The 14,382-nt window shown below is 53.8% G+C and overlaps 1 protein-coding gene across 1 annotated transcript; it reads right to left on the bottom strand.

The window, feature by feature from the left end:
* Window positions 1–2,549: 2,549 nt before the first annotated feature.
* On the bottom strand, window positions 2,550–3,668 carry LOC149871551 (uncharacterized). Its single transcript, XM_090034941.1, has 2 exons — window positions 3,023–3,668; window positions 2,550–2,764 (listed from the first exon to the last, which is right to left on the bottom strand). Exons 1-2 carry the CDS (start codon window positions 3,603–3,605, stop codon window positions 2,550–2,552), a joined length of 798 nt encoding a protein of 265 aa, XP_089891067.1. The 5' UTR covers window positions 3,606–3,668.
* Between the last annotated feature and the right edge of the window lie 10,714 nt (window positions 3,669–14,382).

Below are 14,382 nucleotides of genomic sequence, written 5' to 3'. Positions count from 1 at the left end.
CACGTCCCTCTTGAAGTGTGGCGCCCAGAACTGGACGCAGTACTCCAGCTGCGGCCTGACCAGTGCCGCATAGAGGGGGAGGATCACCTCCCTGGACCTGCTCGAGATGCATCTGTGGATGCATGATAGGGTACGATTGGCCTTCTTGACTGCCTCCCCACACTGCCGGCCCATGTTCATCGTGGAGTCAATGACGACTCCAAGATCCTTTTCCGTCTCCGTGCTGGCAAGAGGAGAGTTCCCCAACCTGTAAGTGTGGTGCCGGTTCTTCCTCCCCATGTGCAACACCTTGCACTTATCAGTGTTAAACCCCATCCTATTCTCATCCGCCCACCGTTGCAACCTGTCAAGGTCAGCTTGTAGCCTATTGCACCCTTCTAGTGCACCCACATCCCCCCACATCTTAGTGTCATCAGCAAACTTGAACAGGGTGCTTTCTACCCCCTCATCCAAGTCACTGATGAAGATGTTGAACAGTGCAGGCCCGAGGACCGAGCCCTGCGGAACCCCACTGCCCACATCCTTCCAGGTCGAGAAGAACCCATCCACTACCACTCTCTGGGTGTGGCCCTCCAACCAGCTGGCGACCCATTTGACCGTGTGGGCATCGACACCACAGTCTCTCAGCTTTTTGATGAGAACAGGGTGAGAGACAGTGTCGAAAGCCTTCCGGAAGTCCAAAAAGACTACATCCACAGCAACCCCTGCGTCTAATGATTTGGTGACCTGATCGTAAAAGGCCACCAGGTTGGTCTGACAAGACCTGCCACTGATAAACCCATGTTGGTTGCCCCTGAGCATGCATTCCCCCGCAAGGCCCTCCTGGACGTGTGCCAGGATAATTTTTTCAAAGAGCTTCCCCGGGATTGAGGTCAGACTAACTGGCCTGTAATTTCCCGGGTCCTCTTTTTTTCCCTTTTTGAAGATAGGGACCACATTGGCCCTCTTCCAGTCCTCCGGCACCTCGCCAGAGCACCACGAGTGCTCATAGAGCCGTGCCAGGGGTCCCGCAATGACCTCAGCCAGTTCCTGTAGAACCCTAGGGTGAAGATCGTCCGGACCAGCGGACTTGAACACGTCCAGCTTCTCCAGAAGTACCCTAACTAACTCCTCGCTAACCCTTGGCCCAGGCGTGTCTCTCTCGGGGCCCGAGGGGGGCCCAGCAGGGAGGTGGCTGAACTGGTCCCTACTTAGGAAGACAGAGGCAAAGAAATCGTTAAATATGTTAGCTTTGTCATCTGGCGTGATGACTAAGTTGCCCATCGTGTCCTGCAGGGGCCCCACATTACCCGGGACCCTCTTTTTACCCCCTATGTATTTGAAGAAGGACTTCTTATTGTCCTTAATCCGGGAAGCTAGTCCTATCTCCAACTCTGCCTTGGCCCTCCTGACTGCCCCCCTACATCCTCGGGCGACTGTAACATAGTCCTTCTTGGCGATGACCCCATCTCTCCATTGGGTATATGCCTCCCTTTTAGCAAGGAGACATTCCCGGATGCTCTTAGTGAGCCATGGGGGTTTATGTGCCCTCCTGCTCCCTTTGACCCTTGTTGGGATTACCTCCCTTTGGGCATGGAGGATCGTCTCCTTAAGGAGCAACCACTCACCTTCGACATCTGATTCCCTTCCCCTCTGGGTCCTCAGCGCTTCCCCAACTATCCTCCTTAGCTTGTTGAAGTCAGCCCTCCTAAAGTCTAGGGCTGTTGCCTTGCTGCAGCCCTTTGCCACCTTACGCTGGATGGTGAATTCCAGCAAGCGATGATCACTGTCTCCCAGGTGGCCCATCACCCGCAGCCCCCTCACCAGGTCCTCACCCGTGGCCAGCACTAGGTCCAACAAGGCGTCTCCCCTGGTGGGACTGTGCACCTCCTGGGTTAGATGGAGGTCCTGCAGTCTGGCTAAGAACCGACGTGAGCGATCAGACTTGGCTGACTGCTCCTCCCAGCAGATGTCTGGGAAGTTTAGGTCCCCCATGATGACCACATCCTTAGCCCTCACTGCCTCTGTAAGCTGACCTAAGAATTCCAGGTCGAGCTCTTCTCCCTGGTTGGGAGGTCTGTAGTAGACTCCCACCGTTAAGTCTCTCTCCCCTGGACTGCCTTTTACTCTAACCCAGAGCACCTCAGAGTGCCCCCCTTCTACCCCCATGCTAATTAACGAGGAAGTATATTCCTCCTTGATGTAGAGTGCTACTCCTCCACCTTTCCTTCCTATCCTGTCCCTCCTGTATAGCCTATAGCCCTTGACACTCACCGCCCAGTCATGCGATGAGTCCCACCACGTTTCTGTGATCCCTACTATGTCAGGGCTGGTGACAGCTAGGAGGAGGGCGAGTTCCTCCTGCTTCTTCCCCATACTTCGAGCATTCGTGTAGAGGCATTTGAGGCCTTCAGCGGTTGTGCCCACTGACCCCCTAGTCTCAGCAATGCCCCGTCCCCTATCGCTTACCTGTTTCTCCGTTATGACCATTGGTCTGGGCTCGCTGGCTGTTGCTGGGCCTGGTATCTCATCGTCTCCTCCGCCCTCATCTTCCCCCTCCCCCGACGAGCCTAGTTTAAAGCCCGCCGAAGGAGGTTCACCAACCTGGAAGAGAACACACGCTTACCTTTAGGGGAAAGGTGGAGCCCATCCCATCCCAGCATGTCTCTCATCACGATGTGCCGGTCATGGCTGAGGAAGCCAAAGCCCGCCTCGAAGCACCATTCCTGTAGCCTCCAGTTGGTCTCCGCAATGCACATCTCGTGACGTCTGCCGCGTCCGCTCACTGGCAGGATGGAAGAGAAGACCGCCTGTGCGCCCATCTCCCTCAGCACGCCTCCCAGAGCATGGTAGTCCTCCATCAGGCGATCAGGGGCTCTCCTGGCCGCATCGTTAGTACCCACATGGACAAGGACCATGGGGTAATAATCGGAGGGCTGGATGATGGACTGGAGCATCCCCTTCACATCCTGAATCTTCGCTCCGGGCAGGCAGTATACCTCACGTGCTGAGGGATCCTGGCGACAGATGGGGCCCTCCGTACCTCTCAGGATGGAGTCACCAATCACGATGACGCGACGCTTCCTCCTCTTAGGCCTCTTGACTCCCGCCGCCCGCACAGGACATTGTGTGCACAAAGTCTCCTCCCTGGAATCTTCCACTGCTCCCTCCTCCTCCAGGGCTGCCAGGACCTCATATCTGTTCTCCAGATGGACAGGAGGAACTGGTGCCGCAACATGGTTAATAGCTCTGGCGCGGGAGACTGTCTGCCACTCAGCGGTGGAGGGCTCATCCCGGTCTGCCCTCTCCTCTGTTGTATCACCCTGCAGAGAAAGAAAATACCTATCAATTTCCTCCTCTGCCTCACGGATTCCCCTCAGCCTGCTAACCTCCTCCAGGAGCTCCTGCACCCGCTCCTCCAGGGTCCTAAGGCGGATACCTACAGGACAGGTGCAGGAGTCCCCAGTCCCTGCCCCCCCAGACCTTGCCAGGCAGTTCCCGCAGGCCAGGGGGTTGGAGGACGGCAGCCCCCCCGAGGGCTCTGTCTGGGTGGAGGCCTCGGACAAGCCCCGGGAAGGCCGCGCCCCCCGGGCAGGGGCCCTGGCAGAACTCCGTGTCGACACCATCGCAGGAGTTGCTGCCCTTACTAGCAGAGCAGGGGTCAGCCTCTGGGCCCCGCCTGTTCGCCCGCCGGCGCGAACGCCGCCGCAAACGCCGGCGCGCTCCTACAGACCGCGCCTGTTTGCGCGCTCTGTTCGCGCGGCTCGGGAGCGCGGCTCCCTACCGGCTCAGCTAAGAGGGACCCGGGGGGCTTCCCCTCCGGATCCGGCTCAGCTGCGCCGGCCCCTTGTTGGGGCTGCAAAAACTTCAGGAATTAGAAGGTTAGAAAGATGGTGATAAGTGGAGCTTATGGTTGATCATGGAAGGGCCTGTTCCATAATTACCTGTTCAATTGCGACTCATATACAGAATTACCAGTTATCCAGTACATAGTCTGACTGACTAAAAAGGCATTGTGATATTGTCTAATGTTTGAAAGATCAAAGCCACCCATTTTGATTGGTGGTTACATCTCTTTTAATTAAAGTTGAGCCTTTTTTATCCTCAACCCACAGAAACCTGTTGAAGAGTTGGTTGATTTTAAGAAAATAGGATTGGGGGATTACAACTGATAGATTACATAATAGGTTAATTAGGCAAGGCAAAACATTCTTTTTTTAAATATTAACACACCCCCACAAAGATTTTAAGGCTCCATTTATTCAGTTCCTGTAACATAATATTAACACTCTTCTGAAAGTTTTGGCAGACAATAACATTAATATTCTTGGGTGTTGTAGTACCCAAATAAGTTAGATGGCAGTTTCAATGGTAATCAGGACATATGTTAAGCATATCTTTTGGGCATGTCTACATGAGATGCTTAACTGTGCAGTAGACTAATTTACATAATTGTTTACATATGCAGTAAATTTGTCTACTGTGTGGTTAATTTATTACCTACTACCTGCAGCAGCACATGTGTAGACACTAACCAGGAGCAAATGTGCTCTCAATCAGCCACATTACCCAAGGGACAATCTCAAGCTTTACACAGAGCCATGGGACAGGGAGATTTCCAGCCCTATGGATGAGATGGCTCTTTGCCTGCCCCAACCTTGGCTTTAAACCTCTGACCTGACCCTGGAGCCCATGCCACCTGCTGCCTGTCCCTGGCTGTTGTGTCATGGAGCAGGTGCCTTGTGCTAGCTGCAGCAGGCCCACAGAGCCCAGAGGTGGCCCTCGGGGCCTGCCCCCTACCTGCTGGCTGCCTCTCACATCTCATGCCCTGGTGCTGCAGGCATATGCCAAGGGCTGGAAGCACCTGGAGTCTCTGGCAGAGTCCTCAAGAGCCATCAAGAGACCTGTGATGGTATCCTCACCAGCACCACAGAGAGCTTCCTAGGGCCCCAACTGGTCACAGGGGGAGACAGCTGACCTCATTGCACTGTGGGCCTGAGATGCAGAGCCAGTTTGCCCAGTGTGGGCACTCCCATGCCTACATATATGAGGCCCTGGCAGGCCACATGCAGCAGCACAGGCACCAGAAGTCAGTGTGGCAGTGCCTACAGGATCATGCCCTTTAGGCAGCAGCTGGACCACATCCTCACTCCCAGGGACCCTGGACATAGCTGTGTGGTGTTTTCCAGCATGGGTGGCCTGCCAGAGCCTCTGCCACAGCCTGGCAGTGACATGCAGCCTGAAGGGGAGGGCGCCTGGTGGCACCAGGTGCAGGTCCTGGAGCACTCCTTGCCCCCAGCCTCATCAACCAGCTCCGGGAGCCTAAGCCAGTGACTTCCCTGCCAACTCTGGGTGCACAGCCCCAGTAAGGAGGACAGACCAGGGGTGGCACTACCTGTGACGAGATCCAGCTCCTCCCAGGTGTGGACAGTAACACACCATGCCTCTGCACCCCGGGACACCAACAGCAGCTGCCCCTTGTCACCACCTCCAGGAAAAGACAGGCCATTGGGGATTCCTGCCATGCCCATCCAGTAAGACCCACATAGGGAGGAGGGCTGGGGGGTAAGGCAGGCACTGACTGCATCCACCCGTGCTCATGGCACCTCTCCTACCCACCCTTGGGCTGCACACCTGGAGCCAGGGGCCCTGCTTGGGGGGAGCACAATTTCCTATCGTCCCCTCCCCTCTCCGTCCCTGCCTCCCCTCCCTGCCCTGCCTGGCTGAGTCCCTCCCTGCCCCAGAAATCCCCTCCACATCATACAGAGAGGCAGGTGGCAATGCAGAACTTTATTGAGCAGCCAGTGCCCTCCCAGCTAGGCAGCCAGAGACCTGTCACATGCAGAGAAACTCATTGATGGCAGTGATGATCTCCTCCACCATGGGGGTCAGAGGCTAGTAGCGTAGGCAGAGGTACCTCTCCAGGTGACAGTGCACACTGGGGGGAAGTGCAGGCTTCCCTGTGGCACTGTTGAAGCTCAGGGTCCTGTGCCAGGTTCTCAGCTGCTGATCAGCAGCAGCAAGGTGTACTGGGTCAGATACCCCTTGGTGCACTCAAACAGCTCATTGTGATGCACCCAGGGGACTCTCAGGAGGGGCATGCTTACAGCACAGACCATCCATGGCAGAGGTGCTGCCTTGGGCTGTCTCTCCACAAAGGCCTAATGTGGGGAGGGCAAGGGCATCACCAAATCTATGTACCAGCTGGTGGGAGCCCTTTGATCTCGGCTGGTGCAGGCCTGGCACCATGGGAGGAAATTGCCTGGCCTTCAGGAGGAGAAGTGAGGGACTTGGCCTGGAGCAGCCAAAGCGGCTGCTGCCAGGAGCCAGTCCTGGCTCAGCCTGATTAGAGGATTGGGATGGCAGGCTGCCTGCACCAAGTGCCAAGAGGTCACCTGGCCCTTTGGAGGGAGTGGGAGTGGATGTCTCAGCCAGCAGCCACCTGTGGCAGGGCCTGCCTGGCTAAGTTACCATGGTTCCTGTGCACCTATGCGTGTATGACCCCTGATCTGAGGCCAGGCAGCATACAGCCCCTTGGTATGGTGCATGTGACCTCTGAAATGTTGCAAACTCTCACAGAGAGCTTCACTGTCTTTGCTCTGCTGGTCCAGAAGCTGCATGCAGGGGAGAGGCACCAGCTGTCACCAGAGATGTGTCCTCAGGGACACCACCATCCTTGGGCAGCGCACTCCACATGTGCCACCTCTGACAGCAGTGGTCCAAGACTGAATCATGCTGCTGGACTTGCTGGTCACTGTGGTGTAGGAACGGCTGGCAGAGTTGCAGGCCTGGAGCACTGGGGATGATGTACGTGAGTGGGAGAAGGACTGCGAGGAGTGCGCATTCCAGGACAGGCTCCTGGCCCTTGAGGAGGGGCACTTCACCCTCCTTGAGAAGATGCTGGATGTGCCATGGTGGCCCAGGAGAACCTCCAAGTCCTGGACACCATCCTGACTCTGGCAGTCTCCTTTATGCTGCCTGCTGCCCAGCCCCTGGTCCTGGCTCATCTACCCCCTGGCAGCCACCTGCCACCCAGTAGCAAGTCCCACAGTGGGCTTGGGCTGAGGTGCAGTGCTGGCTTCAGGTGCCAGGGCCCCCTGCCCCTGCAGCCATGCCAGACCCCCAGTGGCTGGACCCTGCTCCACCTCAGTCTCCCTCGCCACTCGCCCAGGCACCATGAGGTCCCTGAGCAGGAGATGCCCACAGTGGGCCCATCATCACACATGGGCCGTACTGGCCCTGGCCCCATGATGGGGGCGGAAGAACCAGCAGCACAGCCAGAGCAGCAGCCACACTCTCCCCTGTGCAAGCCCCCAGCCCACCAGCCTCACTGCAGCATCTGCACCCACAGTGGTGCAGCCAGAGGCCAGGGTTCTTGGTGCCTGTCCCTAGGATCCTCCCCGTAGGTGTCTCCACTCCACTGCCCCCCACCCCAGGAGGGCACACAGCACAATGTAAATAGTTTGCTTGGAAAAGTGCATGCTTTATTGGTAGTTGGCAGCAGGGTTGGTGGTGGGGTCTATGTTTGGGGAGGGAGGGTGGGAGAGAGTCTGTTTGGGGAGGAAGGATAGAACTGGGTCTATATTTGCGGAGAGAAATAGATTTTTGCTGGAAACTGTCCGCAGTGAGTGTGGTTCTGGGTGTGCTTCATGGGCATGGGGTCCCCAGCCAGCTGGCCAGGTTCCTTACAGTGGGGGCTGCAGCAGGAGGTGGTCCACTAGTACATGGTGCACATGGTGTCTGGCCCCTGCTGCTGGGTGTGCAGCTTGCCCAGTGCCTCAGTGGGGGGGTGGGGGGGAGAGAGAGCATCACTGTCACTACCACCGTAGCTGGTGCTTCCGCTGCCAGGCGCCCTTCACCCGCTGCACCTCCTCCACCCTCACCTCATGAAAGAAATTCCCATGGACCTCACATGGACCTGTGTTATGCAGCACACAGGCTGTGATGATGACTATGGGGATGTAGGCCTCAGTGACGTTGAGGCAGTCAGTGAAGTTGCACTAGCATCCCTTCAGGTGGCCAAAGGTGCACTACACCAGTGCATGGCTCCATCTTAGGCACCTGTTGAAGTGTGCCTCATGTAAGTCAAGCTGGCCGGTGTAGGGCTGCATGAAGCAGGGCAGGAGCAGGTAGGCAGGGTCCCCAGTAAGGAGGGGTGGGAAAGTCATATCACCCAGCTGCAGATCTGAAACATCTGGCACAAAGCAGCTGCTCTCCACCAGGGCTGGCAGAGTAGAGTTCAGGAAGTTCTGGTCACTGTGGGAGCTGCCAGCTCAGCCACTATTAATGTTTACAAATGCACCCCGGTGGTCCACCACAGCTTGAAGCACAACTGAGTGGAAGCTGCACTGGCTGTAGTATGGACAGTTCTCCCAGGGTAGGCAGGTGACAGGGATGTGGGCCCCCTCCAGGGCCCTGATACACTGTGGAAAGCCCGGGGCTTGGAATCCCACCACCACCTCCAGGAGGCCATTAGCCTGGAGCATGGTGTGCCCCAGAACATCCTAGAGGGCACCACAGAACTCCAGGATGGCTTTCCTGGTGGTTGCCTTGCCCACCCTGAAGAGGTGGCCTACATACCACAGGTTGGTCAGTATGGCAAGCTTAAGGAGGGTGATGGCCTCATGGTGGTGGGCTGGTTTTTTGTGTGGAGGGTCAGCCTCATGGTGGTGGGCTGCTGCTCCAGGTGTGGGAAGAGTTGGTTGAGGAGCTCCTGGAATGTGGCCCAGGTCATCTGGATGGAGTCAACCAGAATGGGGCTAGAGACCCTGCCACTCTACCCAGCAACCAAACTGATGCATTTCAAATTGGTTGACTGGCAACAAACAACTGCTGGCCTTCATTAGATCAGGTAAATGAGGTCATAAGGTCTATATAAGTTAAAGACTGCCCAGGAGGAGGGGCAGAACTCATGATGAAGACACTAAGAGTAGCTGAACCTCAGCAGCTCTCTATCTCTCTCTCTCAAAACACATGGACACCCTATGATCTGCCAGCCTTAAGAAGAAAGCTCCATCAGCCTCTGGAAGATATTTGTGAGTAAGCTACTTGAAATCTAACTAGATGTATACCCTGCAGTAACTCAGATGCATGATCAAAGGCTACCAGGCCACTGTTTGCTTTAAGGGAGGGGAGCCAGGTGTCCAAGAACAGTGGTCGCTCCTTAAGGAGACGATCCTCCAAGCCCAAAGGAAGGTAATCCCAACAAGGATCAAAGGGAACAGGAGAACACACAAGCCTCCGTGGCTCACCAAAAGCATCAAGGAATGTCTCCTTGCTAAAAAGGAGGCTTACACCCAATGGAAAGAAGGGGTCATCACCAGGGAGGACAACTGGCTGGGGGGCCGCACCCAGAGGGTGGTAGTGGATGGGTCCTACTCAACCTGGAAGGACGTGGGCAGTGGGGTTCAGCAGGGCTCGGTCCTCAGGCCCGTGCTGTTCAACATCTTCATCAGTGATTTGGACGAGGGGGTAAAAAGCACCCTGTTCAAATTTGCTGATGACACTAAGATGTGGGGGGAGTTGGGCACACTGGAAGGATACAACAGGCTACAATTAGACCTAGACAGGTTACAAGGGTGGGTGGACGAGAATAGGATGGGTTTCAACACAGACAAGTGCAAAGTGATGCACCTGGGGAGGAAGAACCAGCACCATACCTACTTCCCTCTTGTCAGCACGGAGGTGGAAAAGGATCTTGGGGTCATCATTGACTCCAAGATGAACATGGGCCGGCAGTGTGGGAAGGCAGCTAGGAAGGCCAACCGCACCTTGGCATGCATCCACAAATGCATCTCGAGCAGGTCCAAAGAGGTGATCCTCTCCCTCTATGCAGCACTGGTCAGGCTGCAGCTGGAATACTGCATCCAGTTCTGGGTGCCGCACTTCAAGAGGGATGTTGATAGCATGGAGAGGGTCCAGAGGGCCACTCATATGATCAGGAGACAGCAGGGTAGGCCCTATGAGGAGAGATTACGGGACCTGAACCTGTTCAGCCTCCAAAAGAAAGGCCTGTTATGAACTAGTCAGGGGGGATCAGCAGGCATTGGGGGAGTCACTGTTCCCCCAAGCACCGCCAGGAGTGACCAGGAATAACGGTCACAAGCTGGCAGAGGGTAGGTTTAGGTTAGATATCAGGAGGTGCTACTTCATGGTCAGGGCGGGTAGGGTCTGGAACCAACTTCCAAGAGAAGTGGTGCAGGCTCCTACCCTGGGGGTGTTTAAGAGGAGGTTAGATGAACATCTTGCTGGGGTCATTTGACCCCAGTACTCTTTCCTGCCGTGGCAGGGGGTCGGACTAGATGATCTGCTCAGGTCCCTTCCGACCCTAGAAACTATGAAACTATGAACCCCACAATAACTCACTGGTCTTTGGGCCCATTGCCAGACCTCATTCCAATACTGTGCTACACATAGCACCTCAAGCCTTATGGGCTAATTGCGTGGCTCTAAATCTCCCATACACCATGCCCCATGTCTCACAGATGTTGTTCCCTCTGTTGGGGCCTCAGCCCACTCATCCTCTGCCCCTTTAATCTGACTAGGCCTTCTAACCTAGGCCCACTGTGTCAGACCAGGCTTTGCGGCACTAGCTCCAATCAGTTGCTTCTTGTCACCAGGGCCCAGACCCCTGGCCCCTGTTTGACGAGCCCCTGGCCCCTGCCTGCCTGTATCCCTCTGGTACAGGGCCCTCTGGCCCTATGTAGCTGCACTCCTCTGGCACTGGGCCCCCCAGCCCTTGAGTAGCTGCGCCCTCTGGTGCCTGGCCCCTGCCCCTTGTCTGGCTGTACCCTTCTGGTGCCAGGTTCTCTGGCCCTTGTCTAGTTGCACCTCTCTAGGCACTAATGAGACCTCCATAGTTTCCCTTACAGCCTCATCCCAAACCTGTGGTACAAACAATACCACAAACATAATCCCCTGGGCTGTCACAAAACAATAACATTGAAGAACATGCTCTGCCCCTTTAAGAAGGCAAACTTCCACCTCTAGGATAGTGTGTCTCCTAGCTCTGGGTACCTTGTGGGCTCCTGGGGCCTTACTGCTCTTTCAAGCAGCAAAGCAGGCAAGCAAACATCTCTGGGGAGCTCCAGGGGCTCCTCCTCCTGGCAGTCTCTAGAGAGAGTGGGCCCTACTAGCCCCAGCCCTGAGCTTATATGTTTCCAGGGCCCTACCCCCTTCCAGTCAGTTGACCACCTGCAGGTGCCAGCTAATTACCTCATTAGCCTGTTGCTCAGGCAACCTGCAGCTGTGGAGCTCTGCCTCGGCTGCTTCTGGCCTTAAAGGAAAAGGCACATCTTAATGCCCTGTGATAAGGAGCAAATCTGCTCCCAAAAGGCTGCATGGGTAGATGCCTTCCCAGGGCTGGTTTACTGCACAGTGAATTACTGCGTAGTAAGCTTAAATCGCATTAATGGCACTTGTAGATGCACCTTTTGTGGTATACTTGTTTAGTCCAAAGAACTAAGATTTAGTACATTTAATTTTATACAGAGAGAGATTGCTAAAATGTGTTGGTTAACAATAAGAGGGCAAGAACTGATTTTTCAGGATGTGACAGAAATATTAGTGCATCGTCTGCATACAACAGGATCTTGAGTTCACTGGGTGCATCTACATGAAATGTTTACTATGTAGCAAACCCCCCAGGTTTTTCTTTTTTTTAACTTAAAAATACATTCCCTCCCTTTCCCCAACCATTTCTGACTTTCTCTCTGCCCTTTCTATCCATTATAAGTAATTATAAGTAGTTATAGGTAAGCTAAGTTCTTGTATGCTATTATTGTAATAAGTCCCTTTTTATATTGTAAATAGTGTTCTGTTATGTTTCTATTGATTTTTACCACTTTATATTGTATTATAGTGTATTCCTATCATTTTTGCATTGATTTTTATTGCTTCATGTTAATACTACATGATTTAGGCCTGTGTCTGTCAAGTAATGTCAAGTTTCCATTTCGTATGTGAAGCCTCCGTCTTGCGTCCCCTGCCCGGATATAACCTATTGTATAGTATGTTGTAACTGTGACTCTTATCTAACCAGTCTCATGTAAATTGGTTCCTGAATGAATGTGAATGAACGAGGGTGCTTGAGGCATAATGGTAGCAGGCCTCTACTGAATGATCAATAACAACTGAACCACCAACTCAATGACCCAACCATTGCCTTGCATTGATTCACCCAGGAACCACAGATCTCACCCAGGAACAGAGACAAAACCCAGCATTTGAAAGATAAAGAACCTACAGGAACCCAACATTTGGAAGACAAAGACCCTACAGAAACCAGCAACCCCACCATTGTATCCCACCAGATAATGAGGACACCTGGATCTGCATGTATGCATCTGAGCAGGACAGGCCTTGCCTGGACATGTCCTTCCCATAGAAGACACAGGTAGCCCACCCCTATAAGAGGGGCAGTAGAGTGTGACCTCTTTGGGACACCCTTTCCATCTGGACCAGCACTATGCAACATCACCTATCAACCCAGAGGCCCTGCCAGCAACCCCCCTCTGAACAATACCTTGCTGGACAAGACCCCCAACTGGCCATTGAGGATCAACTCACAGCCCAGGATAGGTAGCTATCACCCACCTTCCTTCCCCAAACAAAGGACCTGGACTCTGTGCCACACCTTGACTCCAATCCCTCCACCAAGCCTTTCTTCTCCTGCTACCATTGTGTGTGTGTGTGTGTGTGTGTGTGTGTATGAGTGTCCGCATGTGGGGCGGGGGGAACCAATAATTTTGTGGAGCTGTATAGTGTGCTGCCTGATTAATAAAACTGTTATTTTGAACCCCCAAGTTATTGACCTTCCAGCCTTCCTCCTTGATTTCCTGGCTTTCTCCCTCAGTTCTTTCTGCCTCATTTCCAGCCCTGATCTTCCAGCTTTCTGTCTCTCTGTTTCCCAGCTGTCTCATCCTTGCCACCGGGCTTTTTTCCTCATTTCCAGCCTGGCACCAAGTGACCCCGAGTAACCCCCAGGGCACCTTGACCCCGAGTAGCCCTGAGCACACTGACCTCAAGTAACCCCAAGCACTAAGTTACCTCATACGCAGAAGTGCATGTTTGTGCATGCGTATTCATAGTGATGTATGTGTGTATATAATTTTGTATTACGTCCTCCTATCTAATAGCGCAATATTGATATCCCAAGTGTTGATCTGGTACATGTCAAGTCAACAACTATGCATCTGTGCATTTTGGCTAGGGACAGGCATTACACATAAACTAGTTTAAGTGATCAGAAACTGGTTTAAGCCTGTAACAGGACAGATATTCAGTGCACATAAAGCAGTTTGAAAATAGCTGAAACTGGTTTGAGATAAAGCTGGTTTAATGTACAATCAGACTTAACCAATTTGGCTCAAACCTGTTTATGCAATGTCTGTCCAGACCCCTTGTTGGTTTAAAATAAACCAGACACACCTAGCATCCCAGCATGCTCTCTGGGCTGGGTGGGGCTCTCTGCTCCACAGCAGGGCTGGCCCCTCCCCTCTGCTTCTGGCTGCAGCTCTGGCACAGACTGCAGGCTGCTCCCTCCCATCCCCTCACCACTCCCTGCTAAGCAGGAATTCCCCCCTCCCCTCTGTCTTGAGGAAAGGTGTCTGTGTATTAGCTAGCAGACTACATGCTGGTTATAATCCCTGCTGAATCAACAGACAGAATCAACAGGTAGCTGGTAATGTCCCTCAGTTGTTTTCTTAATGGGTTGATAAACACTGATTGGGTGGCGGGGGAATAAACACTGTTATCAATTCCTTGCTGGGCTAATCAGAGTGTCCTGCTGGGGTCTGGCCATGTCCCCCCTCAGCTCAGTACTGTGGAAGGGATAGGAGGCCTGCTCTAGTGCCCCCTCCAAGCTTTCTAGCTTGTGCCTGCATATCTGGGATGTCTGTGTAGTTACAAACCAGTTCAGCCTAGCCAGGTTAGACTAACTTGCAAAGATTGAATCAATTCAGGCTCAGGCTTTTTGAATTTGTTTTACTGTCTACACGTGTCCCTGTTAGGGCTCATGAAACAAACTCTGCAGCTGGGTAGGACTTGTAAATATACATATTACCCTCCTGTGGAGTTTTTTCATGTGTAGGAGTGCATGTGTAGACAGTAAGCCAGTTGGCTGGGGCACAAGGGTGCTTCAGTGCAGGGTCTACCTGCTGACTAGCCTCACAATGAAGCACTATCATGCCCCAGCCAGCCCCTCCACAACCTCATACTGAGACCAGTCTGAGCAGCCCTGGGCTGGCACGCTGACCTTCCAAACCCCCTGCCAGCCAAGACTGCTGCAACTCAGCTCAATGTGCTATGGTCCAAGTGAACATGTTAATCGCATGTCTAGGAGCTTTCCAGGAGCAATAAGATGCACAGTTTATTGTTGTACATTAATGGCACATGTACATGCAC

This window comes from Crocodylus siamensis, chromosome 2 (genome assembly GCF_052110815.1).
Source record: "Crocodylus siamensis isolate JL-2025a chromosome 2, ASM5211081v1, whole genome shotgun sequence".
In the NCBI taxonomy this organism is placed as follows: domain Eukaryota; kingdom Metazoa; phylum Chordata; order Crocodylia; family Crocodylidae; genus Crocodylus; species Crocodylus siamensis.
The sequence above is the reverse complement of the archived record's forward strand: the minus strand, read 5'-3'. Positions and strand labels throughout refer to the sequence as shown.

Coding starts and splice junctions, on each gene's coding strand:
- LOC149871551 (XM_090034941.1), bottom strand. CDS start 3,605: ATGGTGTCGACACGGAGTTCTGCCAGGGCCCCTGCCCGGGGGGCGCGG. Junction 2,765..3,022: donor TGGTGACTCCATCCTGAGAG/GTACGGAGGGCC, acceptor CCATCCTGCCAG/TGAGCGGACGCGGCAGACGT.